The following is a 21861-nucleotide window of genomic DNA, read 5'->3' as shown; positions in this document are numbered from 1 at the left end:
TCCAAACTCCTAACTGCACACACCAAACCTTAGGGCTGGACTTGGTTTCCTTTCCTTTCCTTTTATTTCAGTCACACAAAATATCCTCAGTTTCCTGAACTAGCCAAGTTCTCCGGCTTCTCAGATGTTATCATGTTCATCTTCCTTATGTAACACACTTCCCTTACTCTTCAAAGGAGTCATACCTATTCATTGTCTTCCAGCAGCCTCCCATGACCACACAGTTTGTGTTGGGTGGTCCTTCCATGTGGCCCCATAATTCCCCATTTCACAACCGCATTTTAACACAAGACTATGAGCTGCGTAAGAGCAGGCAAGAGTGTAGCTTTCATTTCTACATCTTCAGATATGATGTAGAGCTTATGAAATACCTAATAGATATAGGGGAGGAGGAGAAAGGAGAAGGGGAGAGGAGACTCTGGCCTCTGCTTCCACGAGAATGGCTCTTACCAAGATTAAGGTCACTAGTGACCACACAATTATGCAACGGATAGCTTTTCCCCTAAGCGGCCTGAGGTGATCTCTGAAAATGTTTGTTATTCACTTGACCCAGAAAACCCTACAAAATCATGCAAATCAAGAGGCTCAAATCTTCATGTTCACTTGAAGAACACACATGAAATTGCCCAGGCTGTCAAGGGTATGCAGATCCGAAAAGCCACCAAGTATCTGAAGGATGTCACTTTGCAAAAGCAATGTCGCTGCAATGGTGGAGTTAGGAGGTGTGCCCAGGCCAAACAGTGGGGCTGGACACAGGGTCGGTGGCCCAAAAAGAGTGCTGAATTTTACCGCACACGCTTAAAAACACAGTGAATAATGCTGAACTTAAGGGTTTAGATGTAGATTCTCTGGTCATTGAGCACATCCAGGTGAACAAAGCCCCCAAGATGTGGCACAGAACTTACAGGGCTCATGGTCGGATTCACCCCTACGTGAGCTCTTCCCGCCACACTGAGATGATCCTTCCTGAAAAAGAGCAGATTGCTCCTAAACCAGAAGAGGTGGTTTCACAGAAGAAAAAGATATCCCAGAAGAAACTGAAGAAACAAAAACTTACGGCCCAGGAGTAAGTTCTGCATAAAATAGATGCAAATAAAAAGAAAAAATGCAATGGATACACTTTCTGCTAATCTGGATACAGTTTTTTTTTTTTTTTTTTAAGATTTTTATTTATTTATTTGACAGAGAGAGGTAGCGAGAGCAGGAACACAAGCCGGGGGAGTGGGAGAGGGAGAAGCAGGCTTCCTGCCGAGCAGGGAGCCCGATGTGGGGCTCGATCCCAGGACCCTGGGATCATGACCAAGATACAGTTTTTTCAAACATCAGTTCCTCCTAGACTATCTGATGGATCCTTCTCATTTTCCTCTTTAGCATTCTTTTGTTCTGCTCGCCTCTTAAATGTTAAGCCTGCCCCCAGGATATTGTCTTTCAGTCTCCCTGGGGTGTGTCCAAGCTGGAGCCTACTCCCACACTGCAGTGTTGCGCTGCCCCCTACTGGAGCCATCGAGAGGCCAGCCAGCAAGAGTAGAGCCCCTACTCTGGTTGGAAATAGGTGTTGTTACTCCCTGCTGGCTAGCCTCAAATGCTTCACTGGGTGGCAACCTTTTTGAAACCCTTTTGAAAACTCCCTGGAGGAGCAGGGTCTGAGTAGAGCCCACCCACAGTTCACTTCCTTCCTTTTCTCTTTCTCTGCCCTTGTGACTGCCTCTTCCTCCTCCTCAGCTTTTTAAAAATCTTCCCTAGATAACTCCATTTTCTTTAAAATGTTCTTTAAAATAATTTTTATAATTTTCTTTAAAATCTTCCCTAGCTAACTTTTCTTACTTGTCTTTAAAATCATCCCTAGCTAACTCCATTTCAACTTAGCTCATTCTACTCCTGTCTTATGTACTCTTCTAGTGCAAAGATTTACGGCAGCCCACACGGGGGGAGGAGTTGAAGATTGGGGTGGATTGGAGCTGAACGTTGGTCTGCCTCAGATTTAGTTATAAAGTGCAGGCAATAATGCCTGCCCTTCTCGCCTCACAGGGCTTCCATGTGTTCAAGTGAATGGGGTGTCATGTGCAATTTAAGGCATTGGGCTGACTCAGTTTCCCCATGCTGCTCCTTTGGGGAAGGGTAACTACTTCTATCATAGGAGTTCACAGATTGAGGAGAGCAGTGTTTTTACTGGGCTCCTCTATGTTGAATCAGGAGTGTCTCCAATTCAGAAATAGCTACAAATTTGCTGTATTAGGGACTGTGGCTTGCCTTATGGGTCCCCAAAGTGCCCTAGGTGGGCAAATAATTCATTTATCTTCAGGAGGGATGGGTCTGAAATTTCTTAGACCACAAGGCTGGGAAATCCATTCATTTGGGCCAAGTAATCTTGCTTTTTCTACTAATGTTCAGTAGATAGGCCAATGTAAGGGTACAAGCAATAACTTTATCATAAAGGAGGAGGAGCCTGAGGGTGGGGCTTAGGACATGGGAGATCTGATTTCCTACATTTTCTGCTCTGAATGACACTTACATATCACCTATTCCTCTCATGACTTAGGGTTGGCTCAGGCCAGAAATCCCCTGCAGTCTTGGTGAGTACCTACTAATTTTAACTTCTGGATTAATCGGGGTGACTCATGCCTGGGAAACCAAAGCCAGATATTCTCTATCAGGAGACTTTAGTCTTTTCTTTTTTTTTGGACTTTAATCTTTTCTGAGCACTGACCCCTCTGAGAATCCAACAGAAGCTATGGATCCTCTCTCCAGAAAACAGAACCAACTGCACATTCAAACAGAATAGTTAATTTCATTTTGCTTCCGTGGTGCTCTCAGATATGGGGGCTTCCTGTTTTTGGTCTCCAGGCTCCACCCATGAGTTGCTGAGTGTCTAAAAGGTCAGCGAGTGTTTCTCTAACCTTGGGCCATGATTTCAAGGGCTCTGGAGCCCTTAGTCCCTTTCTAGCCTGGTTCTGGCCTGTCTCTAGCGTTCCTGGGAAGTAACATGTGCTCCCAAAGGTGGGAGTGGTGTCTGGCTCTGGAACTTCTAATGCTGCCTCATTTGTTCCTGGCAACCAGCATTCAAGGTACTTTACACAAGTTGTGTGCATGTGATTGTGCATTGAAGGCCTGGGTGAGATGGGAAAGGGGATACGGGGTGGGGCTTCGTCCTGAAAGTGGAGTGTGATCTCCAGGCAAAAGATACTTCTATGCTGGTAGGAGGGCTGTGGCAAGTTGGGGAAACTTTCTGAGCCTTGGAGAATCATCCCCTCTCTTTTCCCAAGGGATCATGACAAAAACAGGACCTCAGGGAGACGGGGAAGGAGGCCCCTCAGATTTTGTTCCATGCTTTGTGGTCTGGGAAGATGTTGTGTTTTGTTTTGTTTTGCATTTTGAGTAAGAGGAAGCTGCCTATTGACTGCTGCCACATTTTCTGCTCTGTACACTGTGCTCCCTGAGTCATTCTCAAAGCCTCTGTCTATGCAAGGGTTTGTGTCCTGAACAAAGGTAAATGATGTTGTCATGGTCCCAAAGAGAGATCTAAATTGAAGGAAAGGAAACTCAGAGAGGATTGCTCTCTCTAGGGTCTCTGAATAAGGTTCTGAGCAGAGACCTGAGGTGCTTCAGTATCAAAGGAGCCCCCAGTGTCTAGTTGTTAAGAGTTAAGGGTCATTCCTCTGCCATGGGCTGTTCTTGTCCCCCTGATGTACCCAGGGACTGAGTTAACGCTCCTTTCTGTTACAGCTGTTCACCTTCCAGTACCTTTCTTTTCAGGTCAGCTGAGAAGTGGGAGTTAAGCAGTTGCCTTTCTCACTATTCCCCCTAAGAGATACTCAGGTTTTTTCCATGTCAAAGGCTTTAGTGCTCACACTATGGAAAAAAAAAAGAGTAAAAATGAAGAAGCACAGGGAACCAACACAGCATCATAAAATTACGGTGTAGCTTTTAGGGAGAGGAGACAATCATGCTCAGTCATGCCCTGCTGACCACTCCTGCAGGACCTCTCAGGATGGCAGTACTTTGGATTTGGTTGATGACTATACATCTAGACACACGATGTCTTCAGGGCATTCATAGCTGTGTGGGCTCTGTGGGGCTGACTCAACTCAGAACACTGATATGGCTTTGCGAGTGGGGGCTGATACGAAATATTAATTCAACTTTGGGAAAGATAGTGCTGCTAAGAGAACTGGAATATTTCAGGACTTTCTCTAGACACAAGGGCAATGTGTCTAAATCTCTTCCTGCATAGATTATGCCCACAGATGGTCCTCTTATTCCCAGTTTATGACTTCTCCCCTATTAATCATATCCATTTACATTTAACTTTGCTGTTTGCCTTGAAGGAGGTGCTTTCTCTGTTATGGCTAGGTTTTCTGCCCAGGATTCACTGCACCATCCTCTCCCTCTGCCCCTCCTGTAGGCTGCCATTTTCATGTAACTTCCTCCTGTAAGCCTCCCGATTATGATTGGTGAATTGCTTGTTTGGTTGTTTGTCTCCTTGAGAGGACATGAGGACAGAGACCATGTACTGTGCTAAACCCCAGCAGAGTGCCTGGAACATAGCCGGGGCTCAATAAATAATTGTTAAATATATGAATAAATGACTTCAAAGAACTTTCTTTTGGGCTCTATGTCTAGATCTTCCTGGGGACATAGTAGTTCTCTCCTCCCTGGTAAGGGATACTTTGGTGGAAAAATTTGAGAAGCATTTTTAAATCTCCTCTCTCATCCCTCCTCAGGCTTGAGTCTCTCAGCTCTCTGATTTCAGGTACCCTTCACTACTGGGCATCTTCCTCATCTGCTCATAGCACTTAGCAGAGTGCAATGGAAGCAGCATGTGCTGGGAATCAGAAGACCTTTGTTTTATCTGAGTTCCAGGCCGCAGGATTTTCTATAAATCATAAAAGCTTTCTCAACTCATAATGGGTATAATAATATGCTTCCCATTTTTTCGAAGGGTTATTATTAAGATCAAATCAAATAAAGAATGTGGAATTGCTTTGCAAATGTGACACACACAATCTGAGACAGATAAGAGCCTGGGAAGGACATAAGTAAACTTCAGAGCCCAAAGCTCTCTCTTTACCCACAGATCTGAATTTTTAACTGCTTTTTAAACATCTCCAGATTCTCCAAACATATGCCCCAAATCTAATTCATCATCTTTGTTCTGGCTATCTATTGCTGTGTAATAAGCCACCACAACTCTGCAGCTTAAAATAATAATCACATATTTTGTGCACGAATGAGGGGGTGGACTGTGCTCAGCCCCCTGGGATAGCTCATGTGTGTGTACCCAGATCATGTTGGGGCTTGGGGTCATCTTTGAGGCTTCTTCACTCATGTGGCTGGTGCCTAGGCTGAGTAATACTACAATAGCTATGTGTCTGATCTTCTCACATGGTGGCCAAACCTCCCAGGTTGAGTATCCTGAGAAAAGTAGGCAAACGCCACATGGTCTTTTCTAACCTCACTTTGTGAGTCATACTTCTGCGGTCTCCTACTCATTGAGGCCATCAACAAGGGGAGGGGACATAGATAACCACCTCTTGATGGAAGGAGTGTCAAAAATTTGCGGATTTAAAAAACATTTTTATAATCTGCTGTTCCTCTGCTGTTTGACTTCTCAATAAATGACATGTCTATGTCCAATTACTGAAGCCAGAATTCTGGAAGCCATCTTCACCTCATTTCTTTTCCTTGCCTGTCATATCCAATGAGTAAGTCCTATTAATTATACCTTCAAAAAGTCTCTCAAATATATCTAATTCCATCCACCTCTGCTGGCAGATAAACCACTTATTCTAAATCAAGACATCATTTTCTTGCATCCAATTACTACAATAATAATTGTAGTAATCCTGCTTAAAAGCTCCTTTTTTTAAAAAAAATTCAATTCTTCTCTCTGTCTAGTATTTACCATACTGCCATTGGTATAAATTTTCTAAAATGATTATCTGTTTATTTTACTCTTCTTTTAAAAACTCATCAGTGGGAACATCTGGGTGCCTCAGTCAGTTGGGTGTCTGCCTTTGGCTCAGGTTACAATCCCCGAGTCCTGGGATCAAGTCCCACGTCGGACTCCTTGCTTGGCGGGGAGCCTGCTTCTCCCTCTCCCTCTGCCTGCCACTCCCCCTTCTTGTGCTCTCTGACAAATCAATAAAATCTTAAAAAAAAAACAACAACTCATCAGTGGTCACCATAGTGAAAGAGAGTTACAACAGACACTGAGCATAAGCTTGCACTAGATAATATGGCCACTTCCTACCTTCCTCCTACCTTCCTCTAATCAACTGCACTACGTCCACTTCCTTAAATGGATCTTGTTTTTGTGGGTCTCTGAGCACTTGATACTTTTCTTCTCCTCTAGTTGGAACGTTGATTACTCCTAGTCCTCATCTTTCCCTGGCTAATTTCTACTTAAACTCATTCCTACTCACACTTTCTATGGAAGACACTCCTGACCCCTAAATTCAAGTGATGTGCTCCTTTAGTATTCCATATTTTCCTTATGCTAACACTTATCACCAATAGTGGAATCATCTGATTAATTGTCTGTATCCACTAGAATGGAAGCTCCCTAAGGTAAGGAGCTATGTCTCTTTCATTCTATGCATGGTGCCTACCACAGAGCCTAGTCCATAGTAAGTGTCTATTCTACATTTTTTAGAAGAGTGAATAAATGAATAAATTGATGTACATATGTATGTGTTTATGGATGGATCGATAGATGGAGGGAAGGAAAAAGGGAGGGAGGGAGGAAGTTGTGAATCATTGTTTCAGTCAAGCCGGGATCTCAGCAAAGAATTTGCCTCTTATTTCACTGAAAAAATGGGGACTGGAGATCATTAGGCAGAAAACCTCTCAACTTGTTGCCTACCACCTCTAAACTACAAACTTCTCTACATCCCCAACAGTCTTGTCCTCCTTCTCTTTTCCCTCAAAGCATGAAATATCTCCCCTTTCAGGCAAGACCTGGGCCATTAACTCTGCTCTAAACCCCCTCTAGCCCAATGCCATTGGTTACCTTCTTTCTCTTCCATGTCTCCTTCTCCACTGGCTCCTTCCCTTGACCTATCATAACTTGTTTTTTTCCTTCTTAAATAAAACTAAAAAATAAAACCAAAAACCTCTTTTTACCTTCCATGTCCCTCTACACAATGCCCTATCAGTTTCCTTCCCATTCACACTGAAATGTCTTGGAATAGTTTACTTTTGTTGTCTCCTCTCCCTCGCCTTCCATTGAGTTCTTGACCCATTGCAATCTGGCCTAGTAAACTCATTAGTCTTCCCATCTCAGGAAATAATACTCTTGCCACCCATGACAAAATCTGGGGTCCTGGTATCCATTGCCAAATTATTTCCTTAAGATATGAGGCAGTTTAAGATGGTAGCATAGTAAGATCTTGAACTCATCTCCTTCCATGGACGCAAATCCAAGACTACATACAGTACAATTCTCTCCGAAAAGAACCTGAGAACTAGCTGAACAGCTACTCTACAACAAAGGATAAAAGGGCCACATCAAGATGGTTAGGAGAGGCAGAGAAGCAGTATCACCAAAATCCCATCCTTGGCATGGCAACCCACCATTGGGAAGGGTTCCCACAAATACAGAACTCCTCTTTGAGAAACAAGGGTTTTTTGCCCTATATCAGGCACCCCAACCTTTGGGACCTGCACTGGAGGTACAAGCTCTCCCCCAAATATCTAGCTTTGAAAACCAATGGAGCTTATAGCCAGGAGAACCGTAGGACTGTAGGGAATGGAGAGTCCACTCTTGAAAGGCTCACATGCAGATTCACCCATTTTATGACTCAGCACAAAAACACAGTTTGAAAAGATATGGCATATCATATGTGAAGGATATTAATTTGCTGATTGTAAAGGGTCTTCCCCAAGGACAAAAGCTTGTTGGGATTCTATCCAGGAATGGAGGTCCTGGTGGGTGTCATTTTTATGTTCTGTCTCTAGCTTGCTAGTGCTGTTGGATGCCATTTTTGCACTCACTGTAACCTGCTAGCACCTGCTCTGTTGTGCTGCTAATGCAGCTCTCCCCTCTCATGCAACTTCCTCAGTGGGCTAGTGTCCTGCTCCCTTCCCACCTTCCATAATCCCTCCAAGCCAGCAGGCACACACAGCTCACATAAGGGATACCCCTTGACACCCTCTTTGACAGTTCAGGGGGATTGTGTTTCTGGGCCCATGGGTTTGAAGTAATCAGAGACAGTGCAAGAGACAACCAAGAACTAGGGCAGGGTTAAATAATAAGATTCATCACCTACAGAGGCCACCACTTCAATACTGAGAGAGGTAGTTGTTTTGCCTGACACATAGAAACAAACACAGAAAGTAAAGCAAAATGAGGAAACAGAGGAATATATTCCAAATGAAAGAACAAGACAAAATCCCAGAAAAGAACCTTAATAAAAGAGAGATAAATAACCTGATAAAGAGTTCAAAGAATGGCCATAAAGATGCTCACTGAACTCAGGAAAAGAATGGATGAACACAGTGAGAACTTCAACAAAGAGAAAATATGAGGAAGTACCCAACACAGAAGTCACAGAACTGAAGAATGTGACAACTGAACTGAAAAAATGCACTAGAGGGGTTCAATAGCAGGCTAGATGATGCAGAAGAAATAATCGGTGAGCTGGAAAACAAGACAGTGGAACTCACATAAGCAGAGCAGCAAAAAGAAAAAAGAATTTTAAAAAGTGAAGATAGCTTAAGGGACCCATGGAACAACATCAAGTGGAATAATATTTGCATCATAGGGCTTCTAGTAGGAGAAGAGTGAGAGAAAGGGGTAGAACACTTATTTGAAGAAATAATGACTGAAAACTTTTCCAACCTGGGGAAGGAAACAGACATCAGATCCAGGAATTCCAGAGATTTCCAAATAAGATAAACATAGAAAGACCCACAACAAGACATTAAAATGTCAAAAGTTAAAGGTAAAGAGAAAATCCTAAACACAGGAAGAAAAAAAAACTAGTTACATACAAGGGAACACCCATAAGGCTATCAGCAGATTTCTCAGTGGAAACTTTGCATGCTGGGAGGGAGTGTCATAATATAATCAAAGTGCTGAAAGAAAGAAACCTCCAACCAAGAATACTCTACCCGGCAAGATTACCATTCAGAATTGAAGGAGAGATAAAGAGTTTTCCAATAAGCAAAAGCTAAAGGAATACACCTCTACTAAAGCAGCCCTAAAAGAAATGTTAAAGGGACTTTTTTAAGCCTAAGAAAACATATGAAAGTAAAAGTCTCACTGGTAAAGGTAAATATATAGTAAAGGTAGTGGAATAATCACTTACAAAGTTAATATGAAGGTTAAAAGAGAAAAGTAGTAAAAAATAACTGTAACTGCAATAATTAGTTAAGGATGCACAAAATAAAAAGATGTAGAATGTGACAGCAACAACATAAAATGTGGTAAAGGGGAGTAAAAATGCAGGGTCTTAGAATGCATTCAAACTTAACTTGCTAGCCACTTAGAGTAGACTGTTATATATATATATATATATATATATATATATATATATATATATATATAACATATGACATATGTGAGCCTCATGGTTAACCACAAAGCAAAAATCTATAATAGATCCACAAAAGATAGTGAGAAGGGAATCTAAGCACAACACTACAGAAAGTCATCAAACTAGATTTATGGTGGTGACCATTTTACAATGTATACAAATGTTGAAAAAAAAATGTTGAATTATTATGGTGTACACCTGAAGCTAATATAATGTTGTATGTCAGTTATACTTCAGTTTTATTTATTTATTTATTTATTTATTTTTTAATAGATTTTATTTATTTATTTGAGAGAGAGAGAATGAGAGAGAGCAAGCACATGAGAGGGGGGAGGGTCAGAGGGAGAAGCAGACTCCCTGCCGAGCAGGGAGCCCGATGCGGGACTCGATCCAGGGACTCCAGGATCATGACCTGAGCCGAAGGCAGTTGCTTAACCAACTGAGCCACCCAGGCGCCCTATACTTCAGTTTTAAATATTACTTCCTTAAAAGGTTATACAAGTTAGTTAAATGGTTGATCTCATCAGAGAACTCTTGGTAACTCCATATTAGTATCTTTAAAACTCACGTCATTTCTTCCTTAATAGTTTTACTAGAAGCCATGTGACTTGATTTTAGAGTGATGAGAACTTCTTCTTTAGGACCTCTTTCACTTTCCTGGGTAGACTCTTTGGTATGAAATGATCACTTTCTTTGATCTTGTTCCCTCCTTCCCCATTTTAGGTTTTCTTTTCTACAGACAGGAAACATGGCTAGGCACAGGAAAAAGCTGCTTCGTTTTTTATTGTAAACTGCACGTAAACACAGTTACTTTATCCTATGCATCCAGACACATAACCGAATACTTCTTCCTATGATGCTTCCTAACTTTCTTTACAGTTACTTCCCCTGCCTTTGAACATATGCAGTTGTTAGGAAGGCAAATCAAGATTTTGTCAATTTAAAATTAAAGAAAACCCCCACATAAATATATTATAGATAAGAAAGATATTAATTTATCTGAATTTAGTAGACGATTAGCAGATTAAACCACCATCTTGATACCCCAAATTGTATTACTCCATTTCTGCATTAATTTTGCAATCTGTATTTGTAAAGTTAATCCATATTTCTTCTTTAACTTGTGAAAGAATTATAGAATTCTTTCAGAAGACTAGAATATCTTATATCCCTTTTTAAATGGTCAGTCAAGCATTCTTTGACTGCTTGCATCTTCAGGTTCATGTTGCTTTTCCAGGCCACCCTTTCATTAGATATTTCAAAACAAAATTCACTGTTCCATTTTCTGTTTTCAAGCATGATCTCAGCCCTTCTGAGGCTGCTGGATCGATATTTCAAGGTTTCTTTTAGCTGCTTTGCATTGACTTTCAATATCTGAAAACTTGAATGCCATATTCAACACATTTTTATGTTGTTGGGTTTTTTTTTTTGAGAATTCCTGGGCACCTCTTCCACTGCTCCTCTGCTTTCTTTGTCATAATAGTCATCTTGGGTGGGAGGATGGGTTAGCCTGGTGATGGGTATTATAGAGGGCATATTCTGCATGGAGCACTGGGTGTTATATGCAAACAATGAATCATGGAACACTACATTAAAAACTAATGATGTAATGTATGGTGATTAACATAACATAATAAAAAAATTAAAAAAAATAGTCATCTTTTATTCATTTATTATTGATTTTATTCATTTATTATTATCAGGATCCAGCCATAAGACAGGGCTCCACTGGCCCAGTTTGGGCATATTTTCATATTTAAGAAACACAATTCATTGGTCATAAGTAACTAAATAGTAACTCAAATTTCTACTTACAGTCTCTCAAAAGATGTTAAAGGAAATCCAATTTATAAACTACAGTAACATTTCCTACACCCACCTTTCCTGTCCTCTTCAATCTTCTCAAACCATCCCATCCATCTGCTGCCCAGACAGTCTTACTCTTCTGAGCCCCAATGCACTAGCACCCCTATTTCCTAAACTGGCTTGAGTGGCCTTGGTATTTGCTTATCTCTTCCTTCCCTCCCTGCTCATCAGTCCAAACTGGTCTTAGGAAGTAAACAAGAGGGAGAAGCTGAATGGAAAGTAAAAATACGAAAAATATTTTTGACTAGCAGGAGGTCATGAAAGAAGAAGACTGGGAGCACTTATGTATACATTTTATCACTGTCATCCATTTATTCATTGTCTACTAAATACTAAATATCAACCGAGTATTGTGGAGATTCAAAATTGAGCAAGATATTGTCTTTATCTTTGAGAAGCTTACAAAATTAGTGACTCTGTGTCTGCTATGGTTTCTCCCTATGCCTCACACTAAATTTTGAAGTTCTTTTGAGCATTTTGGGAATACCTTTGCCAAACATGATCTCTTTGTCCTTATAAAGCAGATTCCATTCTCACAAGGAGAAAGGATGCAAGGTATAACTGGGCCTGGATCTTAACTTGAGTCTATGTGCTGTGTATTCTTCATTCTTTCTCATTGGATGCATGCTTCTTTCTCCCTCCCCAAGGAAGCTTTAGGGAACTTGTCTGTTCTGATAGAGGTCCCAGCACATGTCCTAGGCCAGTGACCTGGTTTTGTGTTACCTCTTGTGCATGCTGACACCTTTTATTTTTACACCATTAGGATACAAGTAAAAGCTGATTGAGGAGCTGATACAATATTTTTGGATTTTAGGCCCCTTCTTTCATATTCTTCAATCTTTCAGATTCACATATGAACATCCATTTCTAAAAAATGTATCATTAGTCTAGTCCTTATTTTACCACTGTTTTGGTATAATAAAATGAGTTCAACAGGCAATTGTTAAACATCTTAATAACTTAGGCATAGTACTAGGAGTTATGGATACAAAAAATAATGTAGGTAATAATAATAAAACAATACATGACCTTTACTGAATGCTTACTAATCTTCCAAGTATTGTTCTAAGTACTTTATTTGTATTAATTGATTATTTGTATTAAGTTGTATTCTAAACATTTTATTAATGTAACTCTGTATTAGTCAGAGTTCTTCAGAGAAACAGAGCAAATAGTCTATATATAAATATATAGAAAGAGGTTTATTATGAAGGATTGTCTCATGCAATTATGGAAGCATAACCCATAATTGTGTACTTCTCTATATGGAGAAGTCCCACAACCTGACATCTACAAGCTGGTCGCACAGGAAAGCCAGTGGTGGAGTTCCAGTCCAAATCCACAGGCCCAAGAACCAGGAGACCCAATAGTGTAAGTCCCTGTCCAAGTCCAAGGCCCAAGAACCAGGAACACTAATGTCCAAGGGTAGGAGAAGATGGATGTCCCAGCTCAAGGAAAGAGTAAATCTGCCCTTCCTCTGCTTTTTTGTTCTTTTTGGGTTATGGTGCCTACCTCATTGGTAAGGTGATCATCTTTACTCTGTTTACCAATTCAAATGCTAATCTCTTCCAGAAACACCCTCACAGACACATCCAGAAATAATGTTGTACCAGCTATCTGGGTATCCCTTAGCCCAGTCAAGTTGACACATAAACTTAACCATTACAAACTTTATGAGGTAATAACCAAAACAAAGACAGAGAGGTTTGATAACATGCTCAAGGTTACATAGCTAGCAAGTGGTAGAGCCAGGATTTGAACCAAGGCAGTCTGATTTCATCACACTATAATGGAAAATGAATTAGACTCATAAGACTCATTTGTTGTCTTTAGGAATCTTATACTCTGGTGATAGAAGCAGGTAGTAGACATTAAACAGATCATTTCAATATAATATGATTGCTAAGATATAGACGTGCACAGGACGTTGTATCTTTCCTTCCTCTCTTCTTCACTACCGATGTGTATGATTCTTAAAAGGTCATTCTGGTGGTTGGCCATCACTTTTTACTGAGAAATAAAAGGGGGTTAACTCTAAGTTGTGCTGTCTTCCTGAGCATATGTCTGACACTTACTGGAGAGTCTGCCAAGGATGACTTAGGCCAGTAGTTCTCACCCAGAATGGGGGTGGGACATTTGCGATATCTGGAGACATTTTGATTGTCACATCTGGAGAAGTGCTACTGGTCTCTAGTGGGCAGAAGCCAGGAATGCTGCTGAACATCCTATAATGCACGAGGACAGCTCCCACAACAGAGACTTACCTGGCCTAAAATGTCAATAGTGCCAAGGTTGGAAAACACTGATCTAGGCTGTCTATTGTCACTACTTCTATTAATTCACATGGAAACAAGTAACAGAATGAGAACACATCTAGAATATATGTCCGGTGGTTTTAAAACCCCGAAGAGAATGTCCTGCTGGGCTGCATGCTCTACGAGGCTAGAGCTTCCATCTGTACTGCTGATGCTAGAGCCTCATGCAGTGCCAGGCACATGGGGCTTGTTCAAATACTGTTACTGACACTGAATTGGTTACGTCACAGAGATGACAATGTGTGGAGTGGACCAATCAGAAGCACTGCGACAATGAATGCCCAAGTATGTCTGCATATGACTAGGCGCAGGATAAGTGCTCAATAAAGTGTTGAAGGCAGAGATGGATGGTGGGAAGGATTAATAAATAGAACCTTGAAAGCCCTGGGGACACAGGCATTTTCAATCTTTTTTTTATTCATTTCAATCTCTAGTTGAAGAGAATACTTTTGGAAATGATAGATTTGTGGAAAGTGAACAGCTGGATGTATATATGATATTGAACAATATTACTGAGATTTTGTGTGACAGTAGATGAGGCCAGAATAATACAGGTCGTATTTCCTTTTTCCTCTACAGGTAGCTTCTTTCTACTGTTCTTTCTTAGCCTATATATAGATACCTCTATACTATATACTCCTATATATACTATACTATATATAGTATATAGGATATACTATATCCTCCTCCTTTGTTCTTCTCCCTCCACAAAGGGTCAACACACCTCCCTTCATCTTGCATCTTCCTTGCTGTCATCTTTTCTTTGCCTTAACCAGACAAGGTTTGGGCACCCTCATGAAAAAAGAACAGAACAGCGAACACAAATAGGAACAAAAGTGAATTTAGTTAGAATGAGAAAAGAAACCCCAATGTATCACAAGTTTTAAAAAGCTGAGAAATACTACAAAAATTACGAATGCCAGAAAAATAGCATACTATTTTTATTAATGAAATGCCTTCATGCTTCTATAATACTTTGCTACTGAATAACTCTGGCTTCCTTCCATTCACTTCAAACTTTGTTTCTTCTCTACTTCCTGCCTACTGCTAGAGAAGTAAATCGAAGCAATAAGGAACACAAGCCCAGAGAGGGGATGTGACTTGTCATCATTTTATTTGAAAATCTACTGGCATGAGAGCAAGGGAGACTGTCGGGGCCAGCGTCAGTGTCCTTTGTCTTTATCTTCTGGGGCAGAACTAGAAGGATTATCAGCAACATGCCCTACCCCCTTACCCACCCTCAAGCTCCAACTTTTACTGAATTCCTGATCAGAGGCCAGACCCTCTGGTGAAGACCATACTTACTGTTTCCAAGCAGAAACCTCTTCTCTCTTCCCTGTCCCACCAGGTCAGGTGAAAGCTTTGGCTGCTGGGCCCCTCTGCCCTCTCTAAGATGGCTCTCACTCTCATGACAGGTCATTCGGAACATCCAGTGACCACCATCTCAGGCAGCAATGTGAGTCTGCAAATCTCCAGTTTGCCTGCTAACTACACTCAACTCACCTGGCTTTACACCGCTGATCAGAAGATTCTAGAATGGGAGTCCAAAAGGACTAGTTTCTTCAATTCTAAGTTTAAGGAGAGGGTCCGACTTAATCAAAACCATGCACTGTGCATCTATAATGTCCAGAAAGAGGACAGCAGCACCTACATCCTCAGGGTGTTGGAGGAGTATGGGAGAGAGAAGGAGTGGCATATCCCACTGGAGGTACATGGTGAGTTTGGGGAGTCCCAATCTAGGGCCCTGGATGGACCACTGGGGAGGTTTCCTAGGCACATGGGGGCCCTCTCCGGGAGGAGGTTAGAGAAACCTCAGGACAGGCTTCATTCATTTCTCCTGGAGCCAGTTCCTCTGGGGAGTGAGGCTGGGCCAGCAGAACCCAAACTGATAGCCTTGGGACATTTAAAAGTTCTTCTGATGTTAGTGTCTGAAATGTGAAGAAAGGGAAAACCATAGAAATGATTTCCTCTCTAGTCTCTTCATGCTCTCCTGTGATCAACCCAAATCAGTTCTGAGCTCATCTTAATAATATACCTGAACACAGACTTAAGGAAAAAGTTATAAGAGACACAGGATGGGGCAGGAGCTGTTAAAGGAGGGTTTTTTATTTTTCAAAATGGATGGGACAAAAACTTCCACTCATAGCTCCAGCCTAACCGGTATGTGTGGAATAAGGACTAGGATATTATACTTGGAATCAGACAGACCTGGGTTAAAAACCTCGGTTGCTAGCTCACTTCCTAGCTGTGTGACCTTGGAGAAAGATCTTAACGTCTCTGTGCCCATATTTGGTAAGTTTGTTTTGATGGCAAGTAACAGAAGCCAATTTGATGTAAATTTAGCAAAAGAAAAAAAAAGAGTCTATTAAAGAAACTAGAACTTTTTAAAGCAATTCAGGGAACTGAGAAGAGTTAGGAAGGGCTGAACAAGAGGAACAATGAGAACCAAGGCCAGCCCAGAGTTCGCAGCCTCAGGAATCTGTGGACTGTGCCTCTTTTGATCCCTGCCATGTACATGACTTACCTCTCAAAGCCTAGACTTTTGTAACTCTTGGTTTAAATTCTCAGAATTTAAAGAGAAATTTAAAGAGAGAAACTGATTAAGCCAACTTGGTTCAGGTATGCGTACCTGATCAAAATATTTATGGCCCAAAGTGTCAGCTTTTAAGGCAGAAACATGATTCCTGGGGAGGCCTCCGTGGTGTTGAGGTAGGCAAAAATTAGAGAAGAGGGGCGGGGCAAACATCCAAGACAGGGGCTACCCGAGAGCCTCAGGGCCCTCATATTGTGAAGATAATTATATCTTCCTTTTAGGATATTATGAGAATCAAAGTAGAAAATGGGAGTGAAACATCAAAAATGAAAACAAGGGGTTTTTCCCAAACCAAATCATTTTATCATGCAGTTTCCTTCTACCAGATGATTACCAAAAATACAAATACAAGCTCTCTAGAAAATATTCAGAAAATATCTGTAATCTTTCTTCCCGAAAACAGTGTAAATGAAGAGTGTCTTCTACAACCCACCAGCTCAGTGGTCCCTGTTCTAAGAGGCTGGAGGCTTCTTCTCACGTATTTCCTCTAAGTCACACGGCCTGAAAATTCGGGAAGTCCCGGAAAAAGGAAAAGATTCAAAATCTCTTACAGTGGTGTCAGGAAAAGCCCAACTTTGTATCATTTACTAATTTCTGTGGTAAATACTCCCACCACAGCCAACTCCAAGTTACAAATGGTTTCACAATCAGCTTGCAACATTCCTGAATATTTTAAATTCCACAAGCTGGTGTGACATAAGCACACCTGCCTGGACATAAAACCCTCAGGATGGGATTAGCTGCAAGCTCGTTCTTCAGTACAGCCCCTGAATTTCTGATAGCTCCAGTGAGGCATCTTAGAGCCAGACTACCCTGGCTGGCTCAACGAGCCCCACCCACAAAGCACCCAGTGCATGCTGCTCGCCATGTGAAATGTGGAAGATGTAAGACAAGAGGTTAGACCACAGGAAACGGCGAAAAATAGTATGAAAATTGCTCAGCTCAAGCATGCAGGGGAAGTCCAGCAATCTCAGGGGGTTTCACATAGGAGACGGGTTTGGAGTTCAGGAGGCCAGGCAGGGGAAACTGCTATTGCCCACCACACGCTTGCAGCCAGAGGCGAGCTCTGATCTGGTCAATTCTTGGCACGTTTAATCCTTTGACACCAGAGCAGCACTGATTCTGTAGGTGTTTTACCCATGGCCAGAATGAAAAGGCCCAGAGGGTTTCAGAAAAAGTGGCCCTGACAAAGGAAAGAGCAGATGCTGGGATTACCTTTCATCCCATCTGGTGGCAGGACAACATCGGTGATGATGAGGTGACCTCCGACATGCATAGAACACTTGCGCCCTGCAAGAAGTACTTCCTAACGGACAATGCCATTTTATCTCACTAACATCGTGCTATGAGGTAGAGTCAGTTTACCCATGAGAAGAAAATTTAAGGGGTTAATTATTTTGATACTGTCACTCCATGAGAGCCAATTCCAAGACCCACGCTGGTCTTACTCCAAAGCTACTGTTTTGTCCTTTGTATCTCTGCTCCATCTATCCATCCACTCACCCATCCATCCATCCATCCATCCATCCATCCATCCATCCATCCTTTCATCAGATACCTACAGATTTCTATCTGGTAAGCGCTGTGCTAAACCCTGAGATACCAAAGTTAACAGACACAATGCTATTCATCACGCTAATGTGTGCTGGGGGTTACATGAGGTTCTTCTCTGTAGCTCTTCCAGAATCAGGGAGAGGGCTTTGCCTTGTACAGGGTAGTATCTCCTACCCCAGGACTCTTGCTGAATCTGAGTCCAAGAGCTCTTGATGGACAGGTGGGCCACGGTGCCAACTGTGGGCTGGTGCTGGAGAAGGATCCTCACCTAGCTCAGACAGTTGGGATACTAAATCTGACCCCAGGAGATTTTTGCTGCTCTTTCTGGCCCACAGATAGTCATAACCCCATTTTGTTTCTGGGTGCATGGCTCCCCCTCCTGGATCCATTTTAGCTTCACCCTCAAGGAGTAGCCCTTCCAGTCTGAACCTCCAGAGGTCAAAGCTGCTCACTGGCTCCCCCTGTAGGGCCCTATTCTCCATGACACCACTTTCTGCGGCACTCAGCACCCCTCCCTAGCTCCCTTTGTATTTTATTGGTTAAACTCTCAAAGCATAATTGCCTCATAAATGCATAAACCCATTGTCTCATCTTACAACATCCTCCTCATCTTCAGATCCTGTAACTAAACCTGACATAAAAATCTGGAAGACACAGGAAGTGAACAATGCCTGTCATCTGCAGCTGTCATGTATGATCCCAAACCAGTCCATAAACTATGCCTGGTATGGGGACTCAGGGCTCTTTTCAACAGGGCTCCAGAATTTTGTGCTTGAAATCACCGTTGAGCCACAAAACTACTCCAAGTTTTACACCTGCCAAGCCAGCAATCCTGTGAGCAGTAAGAATGACACTGTCTATTTCACCTTACCTTGTAAACTAGGTAAGAAATACTCCCCAGGGAGCTGGGGTGGGGGGGAGCTAGGGTAACTAGTTTTCTTTTGCATGAAATGAAGAAAGGTGTGGGGATCCTATTCAGCCTCCTGCTCAGATGGAGGATCCCATAGGCATCTGTGAGACCTGAGAGACTTGGGTTCTACCCTGGGCTCTGCCACTAGCTCTCAGCAAGCTTATCTGGCTTTTGTGGAGCTCACTGTCCTCACCTGCAAGGGCTGGCTGGCACTCCTACCATGCTCTAACAATGCATGGTCCTAGAATCTGAGGCCTGGGTAATTGTAGGACAATCTGAGCTGTCAGGGTTGAGCAGGAGAAAAGCCCAAGTGGGACAGCAGACCAGACACAGTTGAACAGGTGCATGAAGGGGTTTCTGGCAGACAGCCTAAATCAGCAAGAAAGAAGGGCCAAGTAGATGAGCACAAGCAAGAACAAGTAGTGAACAAGAGTGAGGGCCTTATCCTAAGGCAGAGACTCTGCTTTTTAGAAAGACAGACTCTGGGTTTCATGTTTCAGATTTCTCTGTCCCTTGGGAGGACCCACTCACTTGAGCATCATTGCTGGCTCTCTATCAAGCTTACACAGGTCCTGTAGTAGGATAGCCAGGATTGGGCAGTAAGCTCATAGGTTTTGGAGTTAGGTACTTGGGGTTAATCCTGGGATTGTCACTTAATAGCTAAGCAAGTGACTTAGCTTCTCTAAGTCATGTCCTTCTCCAAGTTGTATCCTTCTTAAATAACAGACAAAATGGTAATCCTTACCTCATGCTGTTATGAGGACTAAATGAGACAGTACAGATACCCTATCTAGAACAGTGCCCAACAGGTCTTCAGAATGGTACTTAAATTAGAACCAGTTCCTTCAATTCTGGAGACACTAGGGGTTTAGGGGACCCCTCAATAGATTTAGATTACTATCCCCAGCATTCTGGGTCTTGTACCTTCTACACCCCTGAAACCATATCCCCGAGTATACATATCCATACCATTCCAGAATAACTCATATCTGTGGTGCCAACATTTACCTGAGTTCCCTGTCATGGCAGTCATCAGGGACCATGGCCCCCAGAGACACTGATCTTTCCTGGTCTTCTGGGACCTAATGTACCCTCCCTCCTGTGCTGATTTCTTCACCTCTGTTCCTGCACAAGGATTATGGAACGTGTACACTCTTCTTTATTCTTCCCACCTGACTGGCCATGCCTCTTCTAGTCTCTCCTGCTACCACAGACCCTATGCGACAGTTCGGTGTCTGACCACGAGACCACCTTCATATCAACACCATATCCTGAGATCCAGAAAAGAGACGCAGTCCCTATCCTTTATAAAATGAGGGTGACTGTTCATCTACAATGAGGATGAAAACAATAATAAGGCCCTTTTTTGGAAGGGCCAAGCCAATCTTGTCACTTTTCAGCCATCCAAATTATCCTAGAAAAGCACCCCTAATTTCCCTTCCCTACTGTATCACTCATTCCCTTTTCTTTTTATTTTCTGCTTCCTCTCCTGTCTTCTCCTCCATCCCCTCTGTTCTTACTCCTTCTCTCCCTTTCCCTTCCTGTCAGTCTTCCCCTTCCTTCTCTCTTTCCCTCTTGGTATAGATGGGATGTGGGGTGGAGAAACAGAGAGGGGAAGTAGTCCTACCTTCCCTAAAGTCAAGACACCTAAGCATTTGGAGTTTTCTTGCTCTTTCAGCCAGATCCTCTGGAGTAGCTTGGATTGCAACATGGCTAATGGTCATGGTACCCATTGTTCCTGGCTTCCTATGGACCTGAGACAAGCTCTTCTAACTCAAGAGTGAAACTTCAAGACAGCTGGGCCTTGCCTTCATCAGCAACCATGCTATTAACCAAGACAGGAGCTCAGGCTACATAGGATGGTAGAAAGTGTGCTACTGAAGCATCTACAAGGATTTTCAAATTAACTTTTTAAAAACTACAGTTAATATTTTATTTTATATCTCCTAGTTATTTTCCAACATACATACATAGATACACATATATTCTTCCCACCAAAAGATATGATCACACTATGCAATGTTTCCTTATTTAAATAAACAATGTGACCATCAACATCAAACTGTCAGACAATGTCTGTTCCACTGGCCCAGACAAACGGGATACAAAGGGGAAGAGCCTGGGGCCATAGGCTCCTACAGGTTGTTGTGTCTGAGGAGTTAATTTGTGCTATCTCTGACTCTTGCTCCCACATCCATGCCAAATCTCCTGGGGTTCCTTCCAGCTTTGCCTCCCCCCCCCACCCCACCCCACCCAAGTTCTGGCCTCCTCTCTGAGGAGCATGCTCTTTAGGTTTCCTGGGAATATGGGGTCAGCCTTACCCCTCAGGAGTGAGCATGCAGCTTTGCCACATAAAAAGGGTCCCTCCCAAGCCTTTCCTGGGGAGCCGAGCACCACCACTCCCTTTGTGGGCAACTCTTCAAGTCCCATCTGTGTCACGGGATCTAATAAAACCATCAAATGAACAAAACGTTCTCACTAGGGTCTTCCATTACAGGAAGGTAGGAGCCCCCAGGCCCAGCACTGACAGAACACCTGGGATTTCTGTTGTGTGTTCCCCTCCTCCAAGGCTTTCATGGGCCTGGAGCTGAGAGGGCCACTCAAGGATGTGTTCCCCCTTCAGGGAAGTGTCCCACCACAGATCACTTTTCGTCTACATCAAACCAGCCTTCCCCGCCATCCAGCCCTCCTCTGTGTCAGAACATGCTGTGTGCTCACCAAACTCTCACATTTTCCTCCTGGGCTGTCCTTGTTAATTTTACGTGTCAACTTGACTGGACCCCAGAGGTGACCATATGTTGGGCCCAACATTATTCTGTGTGTGTCTGTGAGGGTTTTCTGGATAAGATTAACATTTGAATCAGTAGCCTGAGTAAAGCAGATTATCCTCCCTAATGTGTGTGGGTCTCACCCAATCAGGTGAAGGTGTGAATAGGCTCTCCTTCCCACAAGTATGGAGGAATTCCTTCTGCCTGACTGCTTTTGACCTGGGACATTTGGATTTTTTTCCTGCCTTCAGATGCCATCACCAATCCTGAGTCTCCAGTCTGATGACTCAGACCTTGGGACTTGTCAGTCTCCATAATT

The 21861-nt window shown here is 42.6% G+C and overlaps 1 protein-coding gene across 3 annotated transcripts; it reads left to right on the top strand.

Moving 5' to 3' along the window:
- Window positions 1-2820: 2820 nt before the first annotated feature.
- CD48 (CD48 molecule) lies at window positions 2821-20822 on the top strand. 3 transcript variants are annotated; one of them, XM_021681903.1, is made up of 4 exons: window positions 2821-3065; window positions 15133-15432; window positions 18619-18747; window positions 20453-20822. In XM_021681903.1, the coding sequence occupies exons 1-4, from the start codon at window positions 2984-2986 to the stop codon at window positions 20530-20532; spliced, it is 591 nt and encodes a 196-aa protein (XP_021537578.1). In that variant the 5' UTR covers window positions 2821-2983; the 3' UTR covers window positions 20533-20822. The 3 variants fall into 3 exon arrangements, with proteins under 3 accessions (XP_021537578.1, XP_021537576.1, XP_021537577.1); XM_021681901.1 differs by having other exon boundaries at window positions 18481-18747; XM_021681902.1 differs by having other exon boundaries at window positions 3047-3065; window positions 15066-15432; window positions 18481-18747.
- The last annotated feature ends 1039 nt before the right edge of the window (window positions 20823-21861 follow it).

This window comes from Neomonachus schauinslandi, chromosome 6, assembly GCF_002201575.2.
Source record: "Neomonachus schauinslandi chromosome 6, ASM220157v2, whole genome shotgun sequence".
Taxonomy (NCBI): domain Eukaryota; kingdom Metazoa; phylum Chordata; class Mammalia; order Carnivora; family Phocidae; genus Neomonachus; species Neomonachus schauinslandi.
This window is presented reverse-complemented; position numbering and strand designations above follow the sequence as displayed.